The sequence below is a fragment of the Salmo salar genome, chromosome 01 (assembly GCF_965601325.2).
Source record: "Salmo salar chromosome 01, fSalSal1, whole genome shotgun sequence".
NCBI classification, from domain to species: domain Eukaryota; kingdom Metazoa; phylum Chordata; class Actinopteri; order Salmoniformes; family Salmonidae; genus Salmo; species Salmo salar.
In genome coordinates this window covers 135,455,112-135,478,328 of record NC_138291.1, presented here as the reverse complement: position 1 = coordinate 135,478,328, position 23,217 = coordinate 135,455,112, and the positions used below count along the sequence as shown (strand labels likewise).

Genomic DNA, 23,217 nt, shown 5'->3' with positions numbered 1-23,217 from the left:
AAATGGCATCCTATTCCCTATGGGCTCTGGTCAAAAGTGTAGGGAATAAAGGGCCATTTGGGACACACTTTCCTGTGTTACACTCTTCTCAAAGGCTTTCTAAGACACTTTGTCTCTATGGGATTAAAGTCTGTTCAAGATGTTTCCGGAGTTATATTGGGTGAACTGTGAGCTGTGAAGTTGAATCTGTTGTCATCTGGCTGTTTCTTAACAGAAGACAGAGAGGAGAGATCTTGTGAACCTGACAGAGCTTCATTATTTAGGGAAAGTTCACTGTAAAGCCTATGTGAGGGTTAATGTGACTCTGAGGCACGTTCTTTAAACACGGGAAGAACTGGCGTGGCAGTTCATGCCTAGTCCTAGTGTGCGCTGTAACAGTTAAGCTCTCGGAAAACAAATAAGAACAGAATACCCAAAAGCATGTCGGTTGCTAGGGAAAGGCATGTTCCCACATGCGTCTCTAGAAAGTGTATTTTTATCAGTAGCAGCATGCTAGCAATGTCATAATATAATGGGAGAGATGCATCAGCTTACTAGTATTACAACAAAAATAAGGGTCTGGGAAATGCAGTCAGCAACAGGGGTTCTAGAGTTCCCTACAGCCAGCCAAAACAAAAGCTGCTGCTGAGACTAATTTCTTTCATATTGAAAAGTTTCAAATGTCAAACTTTAAGTTGCCAAATAATTAAGAGAAAAGTGTTTGGGATCATCTTGATACCTCAATGACCTTGCTCCCCAATAACTTAGCCTAATACTGTATAGGTTTGACACATTTTAACACACTTCCATTTGAATACACAATTAACACCTCTACAGCTTCCCTGCAGTTTAAAACTTAGAAATGACATGTAGAAATAGTCATCTACACAGAAAACCAGCAGAGAATCAGCACAGTCTTGTTGACCAAACACCTAAAGCTGCTCTGTTCTGAACTCTGCAAGGACTTGAGGAACTTACAATTGTATTCTAAACCTACAACATGCCCGACAAAGCAAGGTTTATTTTAAAATGACCATTTGACGTCAACACGGCGGCAAACTATGTCTCCTTCTGCTTTGGGTACATGACTCAGAAACCTCAACGTGTATTAATAATTTGAGGCCCTGTGGTCTAAATAGTACATGGGGAAATGTCACTAGAGTTTAACAGCTAGGTTATTTTATATAGCCATGTGACTATATTTGTTTCACAGCTAGGTCACAACTAGCTATTACCAATGTTAGAAACATTGATTAGTTTCATGAACATTTGAATTAGAGCTTAGTTAAATGCATATTCGCATCTTAGATGCATAATAACATATCAACATCTTAGTTAGTTGACAATGTTATCTTTGTGTGTGCCTGTCAGTGTCAATGAGACAAGGCACAAGGACCCTTTTTTCCCCAGTCCCATCTATTGTGTGGTGGCCAAAACAAACGTAGAATATGACAGGGAACATTTTTACTGCCCATTTTGTTCTTGACTTATAGAATGAAAAGTTAGGCTGCAGTTACACGACTCAACTTGCACGCAGTTTTAGTTTGCAGTTGCAGGTTGCAAGTGACATCATCCCAAACAACTTTGCTGTTACATGAAGCAACTCCAACACAGTTAAAATAGCATGCAACAGCCAAAAGAAATTGAAGCTGCTTCTGTCATATTGTTTGAGAATTCTAAACTCACCCCATGCCATCTGCTGCATTAGGTCTTGTACATTGTGATTACAGAGTTAGCGTAACTCTGCATTCAAATGGGGCAGCAATGAAAATGAATGGGCCTTTTAGCTTTTGTTTTAGCATCAACATCCGGGAACGCTGGCGAAACAGACCAAGCAGACCAGGCTGGGGTTTGAGAAATCAACGAGAAGTGAAAAATTCTTCCTTAGTTGTACATTTTCTTGAAATCTTGGCACAACTTAGCCAATGTCTTAAGTAATTGAACATGTTGTTACTCCAACCTCGTGAAAGTGACAAACTGACACGTTTTCATTTTTGTGAAAAACTCTTTTATATGAAGGAGTGCCTTTGATTTGACGGCCTGCACGTGTGCAGTTCGGCGCGAGACGACTGTTAGACCCGATTTATGTGTTTCTACGCATGAGCTTAACTTACTAACGTTGTCATGTCATCGCCTACAAGTGTGATGAGGGATTTCTACTGGAGAAGCAGTTTCTGCCGATCTTCATAATGTACCGTCTGTGTTGTTGACATGACAACTGGGCCGGTGTTCCGAACCTTCAAATGTGACAAAAGCATAAGTTCTGATTGGCTGTTTCTTGCGACTAGCTGCATAAAGTTGAAAAGCTTGCAGATGAGATGCTTATTAGTTGCAAGGGGTGTTTCACGGAGCACTCAAGAAGCAACTCAGTTGCAAGCAACTAAAATTGTGTTCCGAGTTGCGTCGTGTAAACCCCAGCCTTAGACTACTACAAATGGAACAAGGAATGCATTGAGACTGGTTCCGGAACAGTCTGAATGATCCTAAGGTTTCTAGAATGAGAATGGAGGCTGATACCGGCTGAATAATCTCACAACGGAAGGCGAGATCACAGTAGGCACAGTCGCCTCGCATCACTGCACAAGACGAGGGAGGAGCAACATTTAACCATCACACCCAGAGAGAGAACAAACCACATGGCTGCTACAACAGACCTCTCTAGTCAGCTGATTAGGTGCACCAGAGGGAGGGGGGGGTGAAACTATTCATCTGTTGTGTTGACATTCCTAAAATAGTCTAACAAGTGAATAGTTAATTATCAAACAGCAAAAACCTTTTAGAGTACAAGGGACATTTAAAATGTCTACACTATATAAAGTAAGTGTTAATACCCGTGCGTTACTTAATTTATGTACTGCCTAATGATGAATGAGTTTCATTACTGTAGCGCTACAAAGAATTGCACTCGATTCTATGGTCTGTCTGGCATGCTGTACTATACTATGCCTGAACCAAGCAGTGCATTGGGTAAGTGAGGAGCCTTTAAAAGCTATAAAGAAAATGACAGAGTGGAAATAAAACAAATACCTATCTAAACTGATACATTAAGAATCACGTTTGCCTAAAATGTTGTCTCATCAATATGAAGCAAGCCATCTAATTCCAACTCAAATTACTGAACACTGAACTCAATGACAATACTGTATATTCAACTAGTAAGCTACAAAGACGCGCCATGGCCTTTGCTCTTTCAGACTCACCATCATTCATTCTGCACTCTCAGGAACACCATCCATAGCTCAATGCTCAGTGTGAGTGAAATAATCCAGGTGCCGTACATTACAAAAGAGTGACTCAACGACAAAGATGAGTAAAGCTACTTCACTACAGTACAATGACTGCTCTTCCTTCTACCCTCTCAGTAATGCCATCCATAGGCCGTAGCTCATAGAGTGTGTAAAAACAAAAGACCCAGGCCTAGTTTCTTACCTGTGGTGTTTCTTAGGAGGAGGGGGTGGAGGAGTGGGGCCCTGGCTTGAACTCTTCCCCTCTGCTGAGAGCTGCACCGTGCTGGAGACAGACGATGGAGTCAACGGCTGCGTTTTGGCCAACATGCTCCTGCTATGTTTTCCCTCCTCTACGCTGCCGCCGCTGCAGCCTGCCTGCTTCAGTTTCTGACTGGCACCATTGTTGGCCACGGTGCCTGGCAGGGTCTGGGTGCTGCCCTGCAACCCCCCAGCGGGTCTCCAATCCCTGGCCTCCCTCCAGACAGCCGCCCCATTGATGAGCCCCATCACCCTGTTCCGAGAGGAACTCTCCTGGGCATGGCCCTCCTCCCCCTCCTCCTCCTCCTCGATCCGGCCCTCCCAGTTCCAGGCGGTGGTGTGGAGCTTGTGCCTCCGGGCCTCCGATGAGGCTGAGTTGTGGGGCTCCATCTGGGGCTTCACCTGCACCTGGACGTCACTCTCCCTGGGGGATAGAGACAGAGCCTGGATTCCCTGGATGCTGAACTCAGGGAGAGGGACTGGGGAGAGACTAGAGGTCCCGAGGAGTGGTTTGGGGGAACGGTTGTTCCTCTTGGGGGGGATAGGGGGGCTGTTCTGGGGCTTGGGCTGGAGGGAGGCTGGGGATGATGTGGAGGATGTCTCTGTGACAGAGGAGCTAGAGGGCCACTTGAAGGCTGGACTCCCAGGATTGCTGAGGGCCGTGGGGCTGAAATGTGGCCACTGGGTGCTGACGGCTGAGTCCGGGCTGCTCAGGTAGAAGGTCCGGTTGTTCTCCTCAGTATGGGCGGCCATGACAGTTATCTTTGCCCTATGGTTCTGACCCTCTCCTGTGAGCTCCAGCTCTGAGCATTGCTTTTGGGCCTGGGGGGGGTTGGGCTTCCCGTTCCCCCCAGCACTCTGAGGCCTCCTCTTCCTCTTGGTGCTCTCAGCATAGATGGGCTCTGATGACATCATCTGTCCCTCTGAGGGAGGGCTGGCTGAGGAGGCTGAGAGGCTCTGAGGAGTGGGACTATCTGGCCCCAGCAGTCTGAAGCCATCGGGTCCTGTGAGGGAGTCTGTGCTGCTGCGGTAGGAGCAGGAGTCTGACAGAGACAGGCTGGAGACAGGCTCAGAGAGAAAGGAGTTGGTTCTGCCACCTCCACAGGGTTGGAAGTTGGGCACTAGTAGGCCCGGAGAGGCCCCCGAGCCCACGGTGGTTAAGGCTGGGACGAGATAAGTGCTGGACGAGTCCGTGGTACCAGACGTGAGCCAGTTACTTGGGGCGGCTGTGGCGGTGATCAGACCGTTACCAATGCCGTTACCGGCAGTTGTGGTTGCCGTGGCGATGATGTCGATAGCAATACCCAAAGGTGCTTGTACATCCTGGACGACCTGGACTTTGGAAGACCCCCTAGTGTCGACACCATTCCCATTGTAAGTGCTCTTGGTGGTTTTGGTATTCTTGGTGATTTGTTGCCTGTAGGAGAATTCACCGTTGCTATTCCCATTCTCCTTCAGACTGTGGGCACTATGAGGCCCCCGGCCGTGGCCATCCTCCTGGGTCACAAAGATACTGCTGATGATCATACTAGAGTCCTTCTGCAGGGCAGACGGGGACAGAGGGGACAGGGGGCTTAGAGGTCCAGGGGAGAAGCGGCTGCACGGGTAGTCCATCTTCCCAGGGGTTGTAGTACTGTGTAGTACTGCTTCTCTCAGGGCCTTGTTACAGCCGTTACTGTCTATGTAGATAGGGGACAGGTCCAACATCTTAAGGCCCAGTCTGTCCCCTGGACTCTTCTGATTTTCCTGGTGACACATGGAGGGGAAACACAATTCATGGTTATAGAAAACATAGTCATTTATTGAATCACTTGAATTAAGTGACTCTAAAACCTATGGGTTTCTATTGGGTATTTATTATATATTGACATGGTTATTACATAGGAAGGTAAAATGCAAAGGCATACATTTTCACAAATCTGCATTTGAGTTGGTGAGTTCTCACCTGCTCTATGTTCATGTTGACATCTGCCAGCATGTCGCTGGTGTCAGGGTGCATCATGGTAGGGCGGACAGCGATGGTGGGTTTCGAATAGAGCAAGGGCACGGTTACCCCCTGGCCATCCTCCTCCTCTCCACCCAGACTGGCCCTCAGGGCACCACAGGACACTATGCTGCCCCCGCTAGCACAGTGGGCGCTACGCGGGTGGAAGCAGTTCTTACACGATCCGGGTTTCCACACGTGTTCTGCAAACTCGCCGCAGGCTGACATGTTTGTCCGAAACAAACGTTTAGTGGTCGTCACTGATGGGTTGTGGAGGCAATGGAAAGATCCGACATGGTTGATTGGTACACAGAAGCCTGGTGTCACAAGATTGTACAGAAGATCTGCAGAGAGGAAAGCAGAAATCAGAAATTGATAGTGAACAGATTTGTATTTACTGTGGCGATTCTCAGTACTGTTTCTTGTCTGAACTTCAAGAGTTAATCAATAACCATTTTAACCCAAAGGAATGCTATTGAGGGCATACATACAGTGCTTGAGCAGAGGCTCAGGGAGATGAACAGAACAGTGTAGGTTATGAAGATAAGGCATTGTTTAACGCATTTTCTACAGCATGCTTATTTTAACACCAACTGAATTAAGAAATAAAACTTCATCCATATCAACGCAATGAATTAAACTTTTTAGGAACAGGCATTTGATAGTGGATTGTGGTGTTGCTCAATGATCATGAGTCAGGATGAAAATACTTCACACCCACTGGTGAAAACCAAAAGGTGCAATCCTCTCCTCTCCTTTCCTCTCCTCTAACTAACAGAGTTGGCATTATGTCTGGTTGGAGAATCACCAAACTGTCTGTCTGCAGGATGAACTAGGATAGAACGACTACAGTAACCACCTCATGATCATGTTGTTCAAGAGTTAATAGGATATATTACATCACATCTATGACACGTCTATGACACTGTGGGAAGCTACAAGTGTTCCCATCGATTCTAACCCATTACTTAGCTAGACCAGTCTCTGACTGTATGTGTGGTATCAGGGCCGGAATAGCAAAATGTGTAGAATAGCAGGAACAATTCTTAAAAACTGCTAAATGTTCTCTTAGCCTCGTGGCAAAATATAAACAATAGGATGAGATGAGCTATAAAACAGCATGATTTTCTCTCTGACCCATGGCAAAAAGTGTGTGGTACCAGAAAATGTTTAAGCAATGACAGTGATCAACCTCTGTCCCATTGGTTCCACACTAATGCTCCATTGATTCCGATCGATTCTAACCCATTAATTAAGGTTCAATCCATCAAGTGTTTGACTGTGTGAGGTGCCAGTAAAAGTTGAAACAATGACAGGCTTTAAGCTCTTAGTGGCAAAACTCAACAAGCCCCGCCACTATCACTCCACTCCAGTGTTGTTTGTAACTTAAGACGCTCTCAGCTTTGTCCTCGTTTCCCAGGACTCCTAAATTAGAGGATCCTACTTTCTGTTCAGCCCACATGACCCCCAGGAACATAAAGGCTTTTAGAATGCAGTCTCACGTTCTAGAACGTCTGAAACATCACAGAGGTCGGAATGCCTTGAATGTGGAGAGGCGCAAGTCGCACCAGGGTGAATCTCACACCACCAACCCGGCACCACTAACACCTCTCCCTGTGTAAGTCCTGTTAAAGACTGAAGGACGATGAGAAAATCCACATGACTAGGAGGTTCATTTGTCTTGTTCCTCCTGGGTGTCCTACTGTCTCTTCACACAGAGCTAAATACCTAGAGACAAACCTTGGAAATGGTTCACAGTAGTACACACACATATCCCCACCCCCTAAATGAATTAGGAAAGCAATACAGATGACGTAGCGTAATAATATAAGAGATTACTCATCCAATATCAAACAACACCAGAAACTGGAGGATTTATGCTATTGATATTATAGCTTGTGTTTCCCACGTAAATAATATATAGGAACCAACTAATAGGCTAGACACAGGCTGTAGGAGGGGAGTTTGTTGAGATGCATGTTTACATATACAGTACAAACTGAATTCCTTTGATGTTGTTTTTCTGACACAAGAACTGTCTGGAAAGCACCGGAAAGAGCACTGATTGTTGTTCCAACTCTTGTTCCAATAGCAGGAGTTACAAATGTAGCCTATATTCAAATGTGTGACCAATAGAGCGAATTGGCAATACAGACAGACAGTGTGGTACATGGTCAACTTCTGAATCAACAACTAGCTCTGTCTCATGTCAGAATTAGACGTTCATCCAGGTTTCTCCAACGTCAAATTTCGAAGTTGTCGCAAACGTTGTTGTGGCAAAAGTGTTTAAGGTTAAGTTTAGGCATTAGCTCCAAAATCTTAAGGTTAGGTATTAACTCTGAACGGATAAGGTTTGAGAGGCTTAAAACTAAAAACTCAAAAACGACTTTCTATCGCTAGATTCGAACTTGCAGCCTTTGGAATCAGAGGAAAATGTGTACGCCCATCCACCACCCCCCCTAGCAAAAACGAAACCTACTTGAAGGTAACAGTGCTCACTGTTGCCCATAGGGGCCGGTTTTCACATCATCTCCTGACGTCCTCAGACATGGATGGACGTCCAATAGCGACTTGTATTACGGGTGACCTGGCTGGAATCAAACAGTCATAGCTGCTGTTCCATGTTCTCAACGGGGTATCTACCTATCACCCAAAACAAAAACAAGAATGAATGTGGTAAGGAGTTTCATATGAGGGGGCTGTCCATTTCTTCAGCTCCATCAACTCTAGAAATGAACACAACCAAATACTCAGCCAGAGTGTATCTCTTTCTTCCTAGAAATGACACTATTCTACAGTATGTACTCCTGTAGGCGAACATCTATCAATGAGTATGGCTGGACAGTTAATACACAAATTCAAGTCTGTTTTTTTTTATATAAACACTTACCTGAAAGTGAAAATTCTCATATGGCTGTTAAGAAATTCAGAAGTCAAAAGGGAAAAAATGTAAAAGCGATTGGCGGGTCTGGGTCAACTTCGTCCTTTCAGACTGAAAATAAAAAGCCATCTTTGTCCCTCTGTCTCTCTCCGTGTGTGTGTGTGTGTGTGTGTGTGTGGTGTGTGTGTGTGTGTGTGTGTGTGTGTGTGTGTGTGTGTGTGTGTGTGTGTGTGTGTGTGTGTGTGTGTGGTGGGGGGGGGGGGGGCAGTAATGTTGTGTTGTTGGGGCGGCAGCAGTCAGGACAGTTTGGCTTCCTGGCACTGTTCTGTTATTGCATGCTAGGCAGAGACAGCAGGGGGTAGGCTTCAGCAGAGAGGCAGCAGTAGTTAATCACACACACACACACACACACACACACACACACACACCGCACACACACGCGCACACACACACACACACACACACTGCATTATTTGCTCAGGGCTAGTGTGGTGCAGTGGGGAATGCAGTCTGTGTCAATGTTAGACTCCGTGGCAACACTTTTGACAGTCATATTCAGATAAAGACAGAGGCAGAGCAGGGCTTTGTCAAGGACAGAACAGCTGAAAAAACTCTGATGAATTGGTTTACTTTTATACTTAGTCTACATCAAAAGAGCTTATTTCATGTAGTAGTAGTGTCCAATACAGTTTACCTGCATTTGGTAATCACGCTAGTGACTTCACTTTCAAACTGAAAGCAGCTATGAGACAATTATGAAGACAAGTTTGATACTAGTTTGTAAACCAGTAATTCCATGCTGAAAATGCACTCACATGCATGCGCGCATACATCTAAGGGAAGAAGTTTTCCCGCATGGATCGATACTCTGCACATTCCACGACTGGTGTAATAAACTTGGCAAAAACGTGTTATTAACGAAATAGGGCCATACATTCTCAACTCGATCACGGACGACATATTGAGTTCTTGTGAGGATCTACAGAACATTACGCGGTTTTACGAAGGCAAATAATAATGTGTATGAAGGCAAATAATGAGACTACCGCGCCTGTTTGAACATCGATCCAGCATTTTCCCATTCCTTGATTGAGGATTCGAACACTTCACTCTCATTCGATCTTTGGATTGTCTTATTCGAACTGCGACTTTAAGATTCCTGAAGGTATTTTTCTGAAACAAGTAGTATGCTTCTAGCCTCCTGGAGCACGTGCCTAGTTCCTGAATATCTACAGATGTTGACATTTTCATGCTCCTTGTCCTCGCTCAGCCATGGTCATAAATAACATTTCACTTTTAGAATCCGATTGCGCTCTGGACTATGAATGGTTTTATGCAGGATCACCTGTGACATTCCTATTGAGGTTTCTTAGCCTGATTATACACATGGAGCAAATAGCCTACTAAGCAGAGGGACCGCTATATGTTCAACCTAGAGAAATTAAACAAACACTGGTTTGAATAAACATAGAGGTGTAATTTATCGGTCAGAGAGGTGCTATTCGGCTATCTGGCAAGAAAAACGCATGGCAGAGTCAAATGTTTTCGCTTACCTGCGGACTTGACTTGCCTGGCAACAGCAATTCGCGCCCTCCAAAACAATATAAAATAACTGGGTCCCCAAAACAAGATGTTTATGTTATTTATCCCACGCCCGACAAACCGACAGGTTCATATGGAAGCCTCGAGAAATGAAGCTTTGATGCGGAGTCCCAGCAGCTAGCTTTGATCCGTTGCTCTGGACTCGCAGCGAGGTGAACTGGTAGAGGAACGGGCGAATAGTGAGCTTGAAGCTCCCGCAGCGAGGGGCGGAACTCCGTAAACTATAGGCCTAATAACCTATACGCAGAGTCGCAGACTATAGTCTTGCCACATTCAAGTGGCTGTAAAGTGGTTTTCGGCTACTAGGTTCACTTTCTCTGCTCGCAACCTATCGAGCCGTGCATCAGTGGCTTTCCCAGGGGCAAGGGCATTTCGCTTGAATAGGCTATAGGTGACGCGCGTAATATAATATAGTCCAATTGTTAATTTTACCCTATTTGTGAAGGGCGGGAGAAATAAGATGAAATAAGGTATTTTCGTGGTCACCATATCTATAGGCCTGGCCGCCTGGGGATGATGTTTATCACATGCGTATAGCCTATGATAAACTGCATAATTATTATACTAGGAGGGTATGTGGGAGATAATCCCAAAGTAATTAAACACGCATTTTGGGCAGCTCCGGGGATGGTTTTGAGTCCCCCCCGGTCCGGCTCTGACAGGCAGTGCCTTGCTTGGATGAGTGCCCCCCGGAGCTCCTGCTTCTGTACGGAGAGAGAAAGAGAGAGAGACGGGAGGAGCCGTGTCGTGCCCCCCGCTGAGCCTCATTATGACCCGGGCCAAAGGAGGCCAAACTCGGCATGGTCAGTACCATTCAGCACCATCCCATTCCACAACTGAAAGGTGAAACATCACTGTCAGCGAAAAGCTTAGTCAAAACAACAGCCTAACGCGCGACAACGCACACTAGTCTCCGCACGCACGCTCGCGCTAACGCACACACATACACACAGTTGAGTTGTTGCCCCAGGGACCTATCTGTCTGTGAATTGTCTTTCGCCTGAGCAACCCACGATTAGGCTAATGTGCTGATAAGCGATGAGTCATTTAATTATGAACTTTCAATGGAAATTCAAAACACTTGTCATCTCCCAAGGAGCATCAGCTGTAGATGGGCCTAATTGAATTGTATGCACAGCAGTGGAGGCTGCTGAGGAGAGGACGGCTCATAATAATGGCTGGAACAGAGCAAACGGAATGGCATCAAACACATGGAAACCCTGTATTTGATACCACTCCACTAATTCTGCTCCAGTCATTACCATGAGCTCATCCTCCCCAATTTAGGTACCACCAAGCATCATTGACTATCAATGTATGAACTGTAGAGAAGAATGGTTAAAAAGGAGAGGACATGTACTGGCATACCAATATAGTACTGCTAGGTTTATCTACATAGTCTGGTTAAAGTTTGGGTAAATCAAATTCCATGTTATTTTCCTTTTTTGGGACACAACCTAACAGCCGCTCGCGTCGCGTGCGCGTGCGTTGTAAAATAAATGTAGAAATGTATATTATTCAATTATTGCACCCACACTGCTCGCACACGCCAACAAGCATCTGTGTTGCCAAGGGCTAAAATAGATGTCAGTTCTATTTGTGACGCAGATTGCGCTGCAAGTCCTGCCTCTCCCATCTCCTCATTGGTTTATAGAAGCAGGTACCCACGTGCCATCTCCTCATTGGTTATACCCACGTGGGTGACTGAAGACGAACGAGGTCAGTGGCGGTAATGCACCTAATTTATGAAAGTTGCCAATTGCAATATAAAGTCAAGAGAAGAAAAAGCCTGGAAGGAGGAGAGATGACTAGAAACGATTCGGTTGACCGTTTTATGTGTGGATTAATTGGCGGAGTAGAGGACCTTGTGCATTTCAGGTAAAATAACTCAATGTTTATATCCCAGGACAAATTAGCTAGCAACAGCAAGCTAGCTAAATAGGACAAATTAGCTAGCAACAGCAAGCTAGCTAGCTAAATTGCCATAAATTATTAATGCTTTTCGACCTGTCCCCAAATTAATATAATTGGTTCTGGAGTTGTTTTGATATTTTAACCTGCGTGTCGTGATCATGTTTGGTGTGGGGGGACAAAATACATTTATGCACTACACAAAATGCCTCATCATGACAAAGCAAAAGCAGGTTTTTAGAATTTTTTGCTAATTTATAAAAAATATAAAACAGAAACATCACATTTACATAAGTATTGAGACCCATTACGCAGTACTTTGTTGAAGCACCTTTGGCAGCGATTACAGCCTCTAGTCTTCTTTGGTATGAAGCTATAAGATTGGCACACCTGTATTTGGGGAGTTTCTCCCATTCTTTTCTGCAGATCCTCAAGCTCTGTCAGGATGGATGGGGAGCGTTGCTGCACAGCTATTTTCAGGTCTCTCCAGAGATGTTCGATCGGGTTTAAGTCCGGGCTCATGGACATTCAGAGACTTGTCCCGAAGCCACTCCTGTGTTGTCTTGGCTGTGTGCTTAGGGCCGTTGTCCTTTTGGGAGGTAAACCTTCGCCCCAGTCTGAGGTCCTGAGCGCTCTGGAGCAGGTTTTCATCAAGAATCTCTCTGTACTTTGTTCCCTTCATCTTTGCCTCAATCCTGAATAGTCTCCCAGTCCCTGCTGCTGAAAAACATCCCCACAGCATGATGCTGCCACCACCATGGTGCCAGGCTTCCTCCAAATGTGACTTTTGGCATTCAGGCTAAAGAGTTCAATCTTGGTTTCATCAGACCAGAGAATCTTGTTTCTCATTGTTTGAGAGTCTTTATAGGTGCCTTTTGGCAAACTCCAAGCGGGCTGTCATGTGCCTTTTACTGAGGAGTGGCTTTCGTCTGGCCACTCTACCATAAAGGCCTGATTGCTGCAGAGTGCTGCAGAGATGGTTGTCCTTCTGGAAGGTTCTCCCATCTCCACAGAGGAACTCTAGAGTTCTGTCAGTGTGACCATCGGAGAGAGGAAGAGAGAGAGACGGGAGGAGCCGTGTCGTGCCCCCCGCTGAGCCTCATTATGACCTGGGCCAAAGGAGGCCAAACTCGGCATGGTCAGTACCATTCAGTACCATCCCATTCCACAACTGAAAGGTGAAACATCACTGTCAGTGAAAAGCTTAGTCAAAACAACAGCCTGACGTGCGACAACGCACACTAGTCTCCTCCGTTGTCCTTCTGGAAGGTTCTCCCATCTCCACAGAGGAACTCTAGAGCTCTGTCAGTGTGACCATCGGGTTCTTGGTCACCTCCCTGACCAAGGCCCTTCTCCCCCGATTGCTCAGTTTGGCCCGGGCGGCCAGCTCTAGGAAGAGTCTTGGTGGTTCCAAACTTGTTCCATTTAAGAATGATGGAGGCCACTGTGTTCTTGGGGACCTTCAATGCTATAGAAATGTTTTGGTACCCTTCCCCAGATCTGTGCCTCGACACAATCCTGTCTCGGAGCTCTACGGACAATTCCTTCGACCTCATTACCTAGTTTTTGCTCTGACATGCACTGTCAACTGTGGGACCTTATATAGACAGGTGTGTGCCTTCCAAAATCATGTCCAATCAATTGAATTTACCACAGGTGGACTCCAATCAAGTTGTAGAAACATCTCAAGGATGATCAATGGAAACAGGATGAACCTGAGCTCAATTTTGAGTCTCATAGCAAAGGGTCTGAATACTTATGTAAATATGGTATTTCTGTTTTTTATTTGGAATACATTTGCAAAAAATTCTAAAAACCTGTTTTTGCTTTGTCATTATGGGATATTGTGTGTAGATTGATGAGGGGAAAAAAACGATTTAATCAATTTTAGAATAAAGCTGTAACCTAATACAATGTGGAAAAAGTCAAGGGGTCTGAATACTTTCCGAAGGCACTGTATATAGTGGCAGTACATCATAAACTGCAAGGTGAGCTGTCTGCCTGGGCAACACAGAAACAGAAGACAAGCTCATTCATTATGACCTCTGTACTATAGCCTTTCTGCAACAGCATACACCGTCGTCATCATAGGCCCATACTGTGTAGCCAACTGCAAGTTAAGCCGGTGTATAGGCGAACTGCAAAAGCATAAGCATTCAGGTATACAAACAGAATACATGTCATGTTTGGGCATCACTTTCAACTATAAAGGATTATACAATGGGAAAAGATCATTGCAGCAAAAAGAGAATAATGTAAGCCTGCCTTACAGCTGCATTAGAAATTGCACTGTATTCCCTACATAGTGCACTACTTTTGACCAGGGCCCATAGGTTTCTGGTTATAAGTAGTGCACTAAATAGGGAATATGGTGCCATTTGGGACACAAGCTTAGAGTATCCCTTCCTGCCACTGGCATGTCATTACTATTCATGATGATGAATTAGCAGTTTGTTGACAGAAGGCTGCCTGCTCTGTCTGGCATGCCTCCTGCAGTATTTGCAATGTGAGAAGTGAGCTGTGAGTGGACAGTGGGGAGATTGCCAATCAGTCCCTCGATTACAGACCATCCCCACGATGAGAGAGATGCTATGTCAGAATGCTGCTGGAAGCTGGACGGGTGTTGCGAAAGGTATATGGACTGTGTAATGGTCAAAAGTAGTGCACTACGTAGAGAATAGGGTGCTATTTTTGACGCAGTCCGTGCTGCTCCTTTTCCAACGCGCTGTGTAATCTCATGAAGAAGTCCATGCCTGCCAAGCATCTCTCCTGTGGCTAGCTGTTTGAATTATTAAAGACAACATCATCTTGAATTAAAGTCAGCCAAGGGATAAATGGTTTTAATGCATGAGAAGAAAAAAGTGCAGGGTTTACACTTGACTGGAGGAGTTAGATAGGTCAGTTTGGGCCAATAGGAGTCATATTGTAGCCTCACCCCAGAGTCGTTGGGGTTTGTGTATTTGTGTGAGAGAAGAGTGGTACCTCACCATAAAGTCGTTGCTATTGGGGTGAAGAATGGGGATTTGGTTGAGACTACTTAGCAGGACGGTATATTATGATTATTCTGTCAAAATGATAACTAAACTGCTGACTGAACTGTAATTCTTCTTACTGTATATCTCTGGCAGACCAATCCCAGAGAATGGTTTCATAATCTGGATTTCCCTCTGTGTCAAAAAAGGCACCAATCCCCAACCCTTCACGCCGTCTAGCTAAGCTCTCATTAGTTTCTCAATCCTTCTTTTCCGATTAGTTTGCAATATTTAAGGTTGGCAAAGTTGACTATTCTGAAGGCATGGATTTTCCAAGTGGTTAGTTGTGAGCACACAATCCTTGATTTCTGTCCTTCTCACGAGTCAAAAGAAGACTTGAAAGTGTGGTGTTGGTAACACAAGACCATGAGCACACAAACTGGTTGGACATTACATCATTCCCTAGGGAAGTGTATTTAAAGCTACTGACGAAATATGTAGCCACTAGCATGCCCACCACCTACGGAGATGCCCTCTATTCGTTTTCTAATGTTTAGCTGACTGTGGGGGATGCTGCACTTTGTACTCCTAGGACTGCTTACTGCTTAATGTACCACTGTGTAGTGTCGAGTGTACCCGAAGGAATGTTATATCACGCAGGAAATAGGCTTGGTGCCGCTTCCCCTCATCCCCGATTTGCACGCGTTTTCTTTTTTTCCACTGTCACCATGTTGCTTTGTCTTTTCATTTGTTCACCCCCCTTCCTAGCTATTAGTCGCAGGTTGACATTTATTGTCATGAGTCTTGTCATCGAGGCAGAACTGAGCGATTTCCCCTTAGATAGTCCAGCTGCAAAGTAAAAATTGGCTATATTTTGTGTGCTTTTTGGTCTTAGTTTAAGGTTAGGGTTAGGGTTAGGCATGTAGATGTTATAACTTTGTGGCTGTGCCAGCTAGTGACCACAATGCAGAGCTGCCTCCAGAACAAGATTCAAGATGAAAAATGCTAACCTGCTAACGCTAACCTACAAGCCACCCCCACCTTACTTCTGGCCTCACCCCTGACACCTGGCCTGTCCCAAAATAAGTTCAAAGTTCAACTCACTTCCACTGTTTTTTGGGATGATTGACAAAACAGGTTGCCTGGTTGGCTGGTCCCAGTATGACACACATACCATATAACTCTTGTAAAACCCTCCTTTACCACACCAAAAGGCTACCACTGCTACTGTGAAAGAACTTTCACCTACAATGCCTTCAGAAAGTATTTTGGTATTTTATTAGGATCCCCATTAGCTGTTGCGAAAGCAGCTACTCTTCCTGGGGTCCACACAAAACATGAACACATGTAGCCTACATATCAATACATATACAGAAACTATCTAGGTCAAATATGGAAGAGGTGTTGTGCCGTGAGATGTTGCTTTATCTGCTTTTTAGTCTCTAAGAGCTTTGCCCACCTGGATTGAAATTATTCAAGCTCTGTCAAGTTGGTTGTTGATCATTGTTAGACATCCATTTTCATAGTCTTGCCATAGATTTTCAGTCCAATTTAAGTCCAAACTGGAACTAGGCCGCTCACGAACATTCAATGTTGTCTTTGTAAGCAATTCCAGTGTATATTTGGCTGGGCTTAGCTTTATTAAGTTTATCCCCCAAAAAACTCCCTAGTCCTTGCCGATGACAAGCATACCCATAACATGATGCAGCCACCACCATGCCTGAATATATGAAGACTGGTACTCAGTGATGTTGGATTTTCCCCAGTATTACTTTAGTAACTTATTGCAAACAGGATGCATGTTTTGGTAAATTTTTATTCTGTACAGACTTCCTTCTTTTCACTCTGTCATTTATGTTAGTATTGTGGAGTAGCTACAATGTTGTTGATCTATCCTCAGTTATCTCTTATCACAGCCATTAAACTCTGTAGCTTTTTTAAATCACCATTGGCCTCATGGTGAAATCCCTGAGTGGTTTCCTTCCTCTTTAGCAACTGAATTAGGAAGGGCGCCTGTATTTTTGTGGTGACTGGGTGTATTGATACACCATGCAAAGTGTAATTAATAACTGCACCATGCTCAAAGGGATATTCAATGTCTGCTTTTAAAAATAAAATGTATCCACCAATAGGTGCCCTTTGCGAAACATTGGAAAACCAATGCTCATTTCTAACCATTGTGTAAATTTAACACTAAATATCTGCGTGCATTTCTGAAAAGACTACTCACGCACAAAAATATTGATATTTATCAACTTGGTGAAAGACATATATGTTTCCTGTTATAAATCAGGCCTGTCATAAAACCGTGCACATAATTCTGCCAGAAAAAAAACATCAATCACTTTTTATGGTGACATGAACACCATGTATACTTTTGGAAGTATTGGCATTAGGCCAAGAAAGTATCTAAAGGAAATAGCAATGGATGACGAACTTTGTGTTGGTAGAATGTTTTTCTTTCCCAGTGATGTTTCCTGTATAGTATCTGACCATTTCTGAAAATCCAAAACAATTGCACATTTCTGTGGACCTGTAAACAGATCGTTTGAATGCAATATTGTTTTGCATTCACTTTTTCCTGACCCTAAAAATGCTCACTGCCTGTGAATTTGGAAACATTGTCTACTTAGGCCTACTTACGGTGGTAGCCTACACACTTCAATGCAAATGATCAACTGTCTGTTCACCTGTTATATTCAGTATGATATGAACCGCGCTGTTTGTCGGATGCATGAAATTGCTTGAAAATATAGTAGCCTACCTAATAGGCCCAATTAAATGAGAGATGCACATGGTAATTTGTTGTATGGCTACTTCGGCATTATGTAAAGAAAAGGTGAGGAGTTTATTCTACAATGGTTATATATACAGTACCAGTCAAAATTTTGGACACACCGTCTCATTTAAGGGTTTTTCTTTCTTTTTACAATTTTCTACTTTGTAGAATAATAGTGAAGACATCAAAACTATGAAATAACACATATGGAATCATGTGGTAACCCACATTTTTTTTAAACAAATCAAAATATATTTTATATTTGAGATAATTGAAAGTAGCCACCCGCTGCCTTGATGACAGCTTTGCACACTCTTGGCATTCTCTCAACCAGTTTCACCTGGAATGCTTTTCCAATGGTCTTGAGCAAAGCACCCCACACCATCACACCTCCTTCATGCTTCACGGTGGGAACCATACATGCAGAGATCATCCGTTCACCTATTGTGCATCTCACAAAGACACAGTGGTTGGAACCAAAAATCTCAAATTTGGGCTAAAGGAGAGATTTCCACCGGTCTAACGTGCATTGCTCGTGTTTCTTGGCCCAAGCAAGTCTCTTCTTATTATTGGTGTCCTTTAGTAGTGGTTTCTTTGCAGCAATTCGACCATGAAGGCCTGATTTCATGCAGTCTCCTCTGAACAGTCCATGTTGAGATGTGTCTGTTACTTGAACTCTGTGAAGCATTTATTTGGGCTGCAATTTCTGAGGCTGGTAACTCTAATGAACTTATCCTCTGCAGCAGAGGTAACTCTGAGTCTTCCTTTCCTCTGGCAGTCCTCATGAGAGCCAGTTTCATCATAGCGCTTGATGGTTTTTGCGACTGTACTGTACTGTACAAAGTTCTTGAAATTTTACGCATTGACTGACCTTCATGTCTTAAAGTAATGATCGACTGTTGTTTCTCTTTGCTTATTTGAGCTGTTCTTGCCATAATATGGACTCGGTCTTTTACCAAATAGGGCTATCATCTGTATACCACCCATACCTTGTCACAACACAACTGATTGGCTCAAACACATTAAGAAGGAAAGAAATTCCACAAATTAACTTTTAACAAGGCACACCTGTTAATTGAAATGCATTCCAGGTGACTACCTCATGAATCTGGTTGAGAGAATGCAAAGAGTGTTCAACACTGAAGGCAAAGGGTGGCTACTTTGAAGAATCAAAAATATAAAACATATTTTTATTTGTTTAACACTTATTTGGTTATTACATGATTCCATAAGTGTTATTTCATAGTTTTGATGTTTTCACTATTATTCTACAATGTATTTTTTTTTTTTATAAAGTAAAACCCTGAAATGAGTAGCTGTGTCCAAACTTTTGACTGGTACTGTGTGTGTGTGTGTGTGTGTGTGTGTGTGTGTGTGTGTGTGTGTGTGTGTGTGTGTGTGTGTGTGTGTGTGTGTGTGTGTGTGTGTGTGTGTGTGTGTGTGTGTGTGTGTGTGGAATACTGTGTGTGTAATGGTTGTATATATTATGTTTAGAAATGAAATATTGTCTACTTGAGAAATGTGACTACAATATTCAGACGTAGGCCTAATAGCCCACAAACGACAATGGAAAAGGTGAAGGCCAAAAAGATCAAGGACATCAACCACCTGAGCCACTGCCTGTTCACCCCGCTATCATACAGAAGGCAAGGTCAGTACATGTGCATCAAAGCTGGGACCGAGAGACTGAAAAAACAGCTTCTATCTCAAGGCCATCAGACTGCTAAACAGCCATCACTAGCACATTAGAGGCTGCTGCCTATAGGCATAGACTAGGAATCACTGGCCACTTTAAGGAATGGAACACTAGTCACTTTAATAATGTTTACATATCTGGCATTACTCATCTCATATGTATATACTGTATTCTATACTTTTCTACAGTATCTTAGTCGCTCGTCCATATGTATATAGTCTTAATTAATTCCTACTTAGATTTGTGTGTATTGGGTATATGTTGTGTAATTTGTTAGATATTACTTATTAGTTATTACTGCACTGTCGGAGCTAGAAGCACAAGCATTTCGCTACACCCGCAATAACATCTGCTAATCACGTGTATGTGACCAATAACATTTGATTTGATTTGAATTGTCTGTTCTATCGTTAAATTGCGCTTCGGATTGGATTGCATAGAGCAAAATACTTGAAATAGCTTATCTATTTACTACTGTGAAGTGGATCCAATTAAATGAGAGACGGAACAAATTATAATTATAGATTAACCTAACTTGTTGTAGGCCTAGGCTATTTCGCGAGTAGTCTATGAAACCATCACAGTCAGAAAAGGTAAGGAATTTATTCTGCAATGATAATGAAAATGAAAATGAATACTTATTTTAGAATGCAAAGATAAAATAAATTGATTTTCATTCTTCTCACTAAAGGCAAATTATTGCATCTTGTTATTATACACTGAAAAAAATATAAACGCAACGTGTAAAGTGTTGGTCCTATGTTTCTCTCAGATTTTGTGCGCAAATTTGTTTACTTTCCTGTTAATGAGCATTTCTCCTTTACCAAGATAATCCATCGACCTGAAAGGTGTGGCATATCAAGAAGCTGGTTAAACAGCAACATCATTACACAGGTAACCATAAGCCACCACCAACGTCGTTTTAGAGAATTTTGGCAGTACGTCCAACCGGCCTCACAACCACAGACCACGTGTAACCATGCCAGCACAGGACCTTCACCTGCGGTATCGTCTGAGACCAGCCACCCAGACAGCTGATGAAACTGTGGGTTTGCACCGAAGAATTTCTGCACAAACGGTCAGAAACGGTCTCAGGGAAGCTCATCTGCGTACTCGTCGTCCTCACCATGGTCTTGACCTGACTACTGTTCGGCTTCGTAACTGACTTCAGTGGGCAAATGCCTTTGATGGTCACTGGCACACTGGATAAGTGTACTCTTCACGGATGAATCCCAGTTTCAACTGTACTGGACAGATGCCAGACGTCGTGTGGGCGAGCAGCTTGCTGATGTCAACGTTGTGAACAGAGTGCCCCGTGGTGGCAGTGGGGTTATGGTATGGGCAATTTGAATGCGCAGATATACCATGACAAGATCCTGAGGCTCATTGTCGTGCCGTTCATTCGCCACCATCACCTCATGTTTCAGCATGATAATGCACAGCCCCATGTCGCAAGGATCTGTACACAATTCTTGGAAGCTGAAATGTCCTAATTCTTCCATGGCCTGCATACTCACCAGACATGTCACCCATTGAGCATGTGTGGGATGCTCTGGATCGACGTGTATGACAGCGTGTTCCAGTTCCCGCCAATATCCAGCAACTTCGCACAGCCATTGAAGGAGAGTGTGACAACATTCCACAGGCCACAATGAACAGCCTGATCAACTCTATGAGAAGGAGATAGTGGCAAGAAAAAGTCTGTGAACCCTTTGGAATTACCTGGATTTCTGCATAAATTGGTCATCAAATTTGATCTGATCTTCATCTAAGTCAAAACAATAGACAAACATTGTGTGCTTAAACTAGTAACACACACATTATTGTATTTTCTTGTCTATATTGAATACATCATTTAAACATTCACAGTGTAGATTGTAAAAAGTATGTGAACCCCTAGGCTAATGACTTCTCCATAAGCTAATTGGAGTCAGGAGTCAGCTAACCGGGAGTCCAATCAATGAGACGAGATTGGAGATGTTGGTTAGAGCTGCCCTACCCTATAAAAAAAAACACTCACAACATTTGAGCTTGCTATTCACAAGAAGCATTGCCTGATGTGAACCAAGCCTTGAACAAAAGAGATTTCAGAAGACCTAAGATTAAAAATTGTTGACTTGCATAAACCTGGAAAGGGTTACAAAAGTATCCCTAAAAGTCTTGATGTTCATCAGTCCACGGTAAGACAAATTGTCTATAAATCGAGAAAGTTCAGCACTGTTGCTACTCTCCGTAGGAGTGGCCGTCCTGCAAAGATGACTGTAAGAACACAGTGCAGAATGAACAATGAGGTTAAGAAGATTCCTAGAGTGTCAGCTAAAGACTTACAGAAATCTCTGGAACATGCTAACATCTCTGTTGACGAGTCTATGATACGTAAAACACCAACAAGAATGGTGTTCATGGGAGAACACCACGGAAGAAGCCACTGCAAAAAAAACATTGCTGCATGTCTGAAGTTTGCAAAAGTGCACCTGGAGGTTCCACATCGCTACTGGCAAAATATTCTGTGTGTAACTGATGTGAAATAGCTAGCTAGTTTGAGGGGTGCGCGCTAATAGCGTTTAAATCAGTGACGTCACTCGCTCTGAGACCTTGAAGTAGTTATTCCCCTTGCTCTGCAAGGGCTGTGGCTTTTGTGGCGCGATGGGTAACGATGCTTCGAGGGTGGCTGTTGTCAATGTGTGCAGAGGGTCCCTGGTTCGAGCCCAGGTAGGGGCGAGGAGAGGGACGGAAGCTTATACTGTTACATTGATGCTGTTGACCCAGATCACTGGTTGCTACGGAAAAGGAGGAGGTCAAAGGGGGATGAGTGTAACCGATGTGAAATGGCTAGCTTGTTAGCGGGGTGCGCACTAATAGCGTTTCAATCGGTGATGTCACTCTCTCTGAGACCTTTAAGTAGTTCCCCTTGCTCTGCAAGGGCCGTGGCTTTTGTGGTGCGATGGGGTAACGATGCTTCGAGGGTGGCTGTTGTCGATGTGTGCAGAGGGTCCCTGGTTCGGGGCGAGGAGAGGGACGGAAGCAAAACTGTTACATGTGGACAGATGAAACTACAATTGAGTTGTTTTGAAGGAACACACAACACTATGACACTATGTGTGGAGAAAAAAAGGCACAGCACACCAACATCAAAACCTCATCCCAACTGTAAAGTATGGTGGAGGGAGCATCATGGTTTGGGGCTGCTTTGCTGCCTCAGGGCCTGGACAGCTTGCTGTCATCGACAGAAAAATGAATTCCCAAGTTTATCAAAACATTGTACAGGAGAATGTTAGGCTATTTGTCCGCCAATTGAAGATCAACAGAAGTTGGGTGATGCAAAAGGACAACGACCCAAAACACAGAAGTAAACCAACAACAGAATGGCTTCAACAGAAGAAAATATGCCTTCTGGAGTGGCTCAGTCCTGACCTCAACCCAATTGAGATGCTGTGGCATGACCTCGAGAGCAGTTCACAACAGACATTCCAAGAATATTGCTGAACTGAAACACTTTTGCAAAGAGGAATGGTTCAAAATTCCTCCCGACCGTTGTGAAGGTCTGATCCGCAACTACAGAAAACGTTTGGTTGAGGTTATTGCTGCCAAAGGAGGGTCAACCAGTTATTAAGTTCAAGGGTCCACATACTGTCTCTTGCCACTGTATGTCGTGCTGTATAAGGCAAATGGTGGTCACTCACACCAAATACTGACTGGTTTTCTGTGACCAACAGATGCATATAGGTATTCCCAGTCATGTGAAACCCATAGATTAGCACCTAATGAATTTATTTCAATTTACTGATTTCCTGTAACTGTAATTCAGTAAAGTCTTTGAAATTGTTGCATGTTGCGTTTATATTTTTGTACAGTGTATTTAGCTACCAGTTTTTTGTTTATGAATAAGACTGTCATCATATTCCCCATTTGCAAGGTTACTACTAGA

The 23,217-nt window shown here is 43.8% G+C and overlaps 1 protein-coding gene across 2 annotated transcripts in view; it reads right to left on the bottom strand.

Annotated features, from left to right (window-relative positions):
- LOC106561388 (inactive tyrosine-protein kinase PRAG1) overlaps positions 1–10,578 on the bottom strand; it is a 38,964-nt gene extending 28,386 nt beyond the window's left edge. Inside the window, exons 1-4 of one of the 2 annotated variants that reach the window (XM_014125317.3) lie at positions 9,883–10,578; positions 7,928–8,091; positions 5,410–5,792; positions 3,409–5,210 (exon numbers count right to left, since the gene is read on the bottom strand). In XM_014125317.3, the coding sequence (XP_013980792.3) occupies positions 3,409–5,210; positions 5,410–5,676 (2,069 nt within the window). In that variant the 5' untranslated portion in view covers positions 5,677–5,792; positions 7,928–8,091; positions 9,883–10,578. The remainder of the gene's footprint in view (positions 1–3,408; positions 5,211–5,409; positions 5,793–7,927; positions 8,092–9,882) is intronic. The other variant, XM_014125307.3, reaches the window with a different exon arrangement.
- Between the last annotated feature and the right edge of the window lie 12,639 nt (positions 10,579–23,217).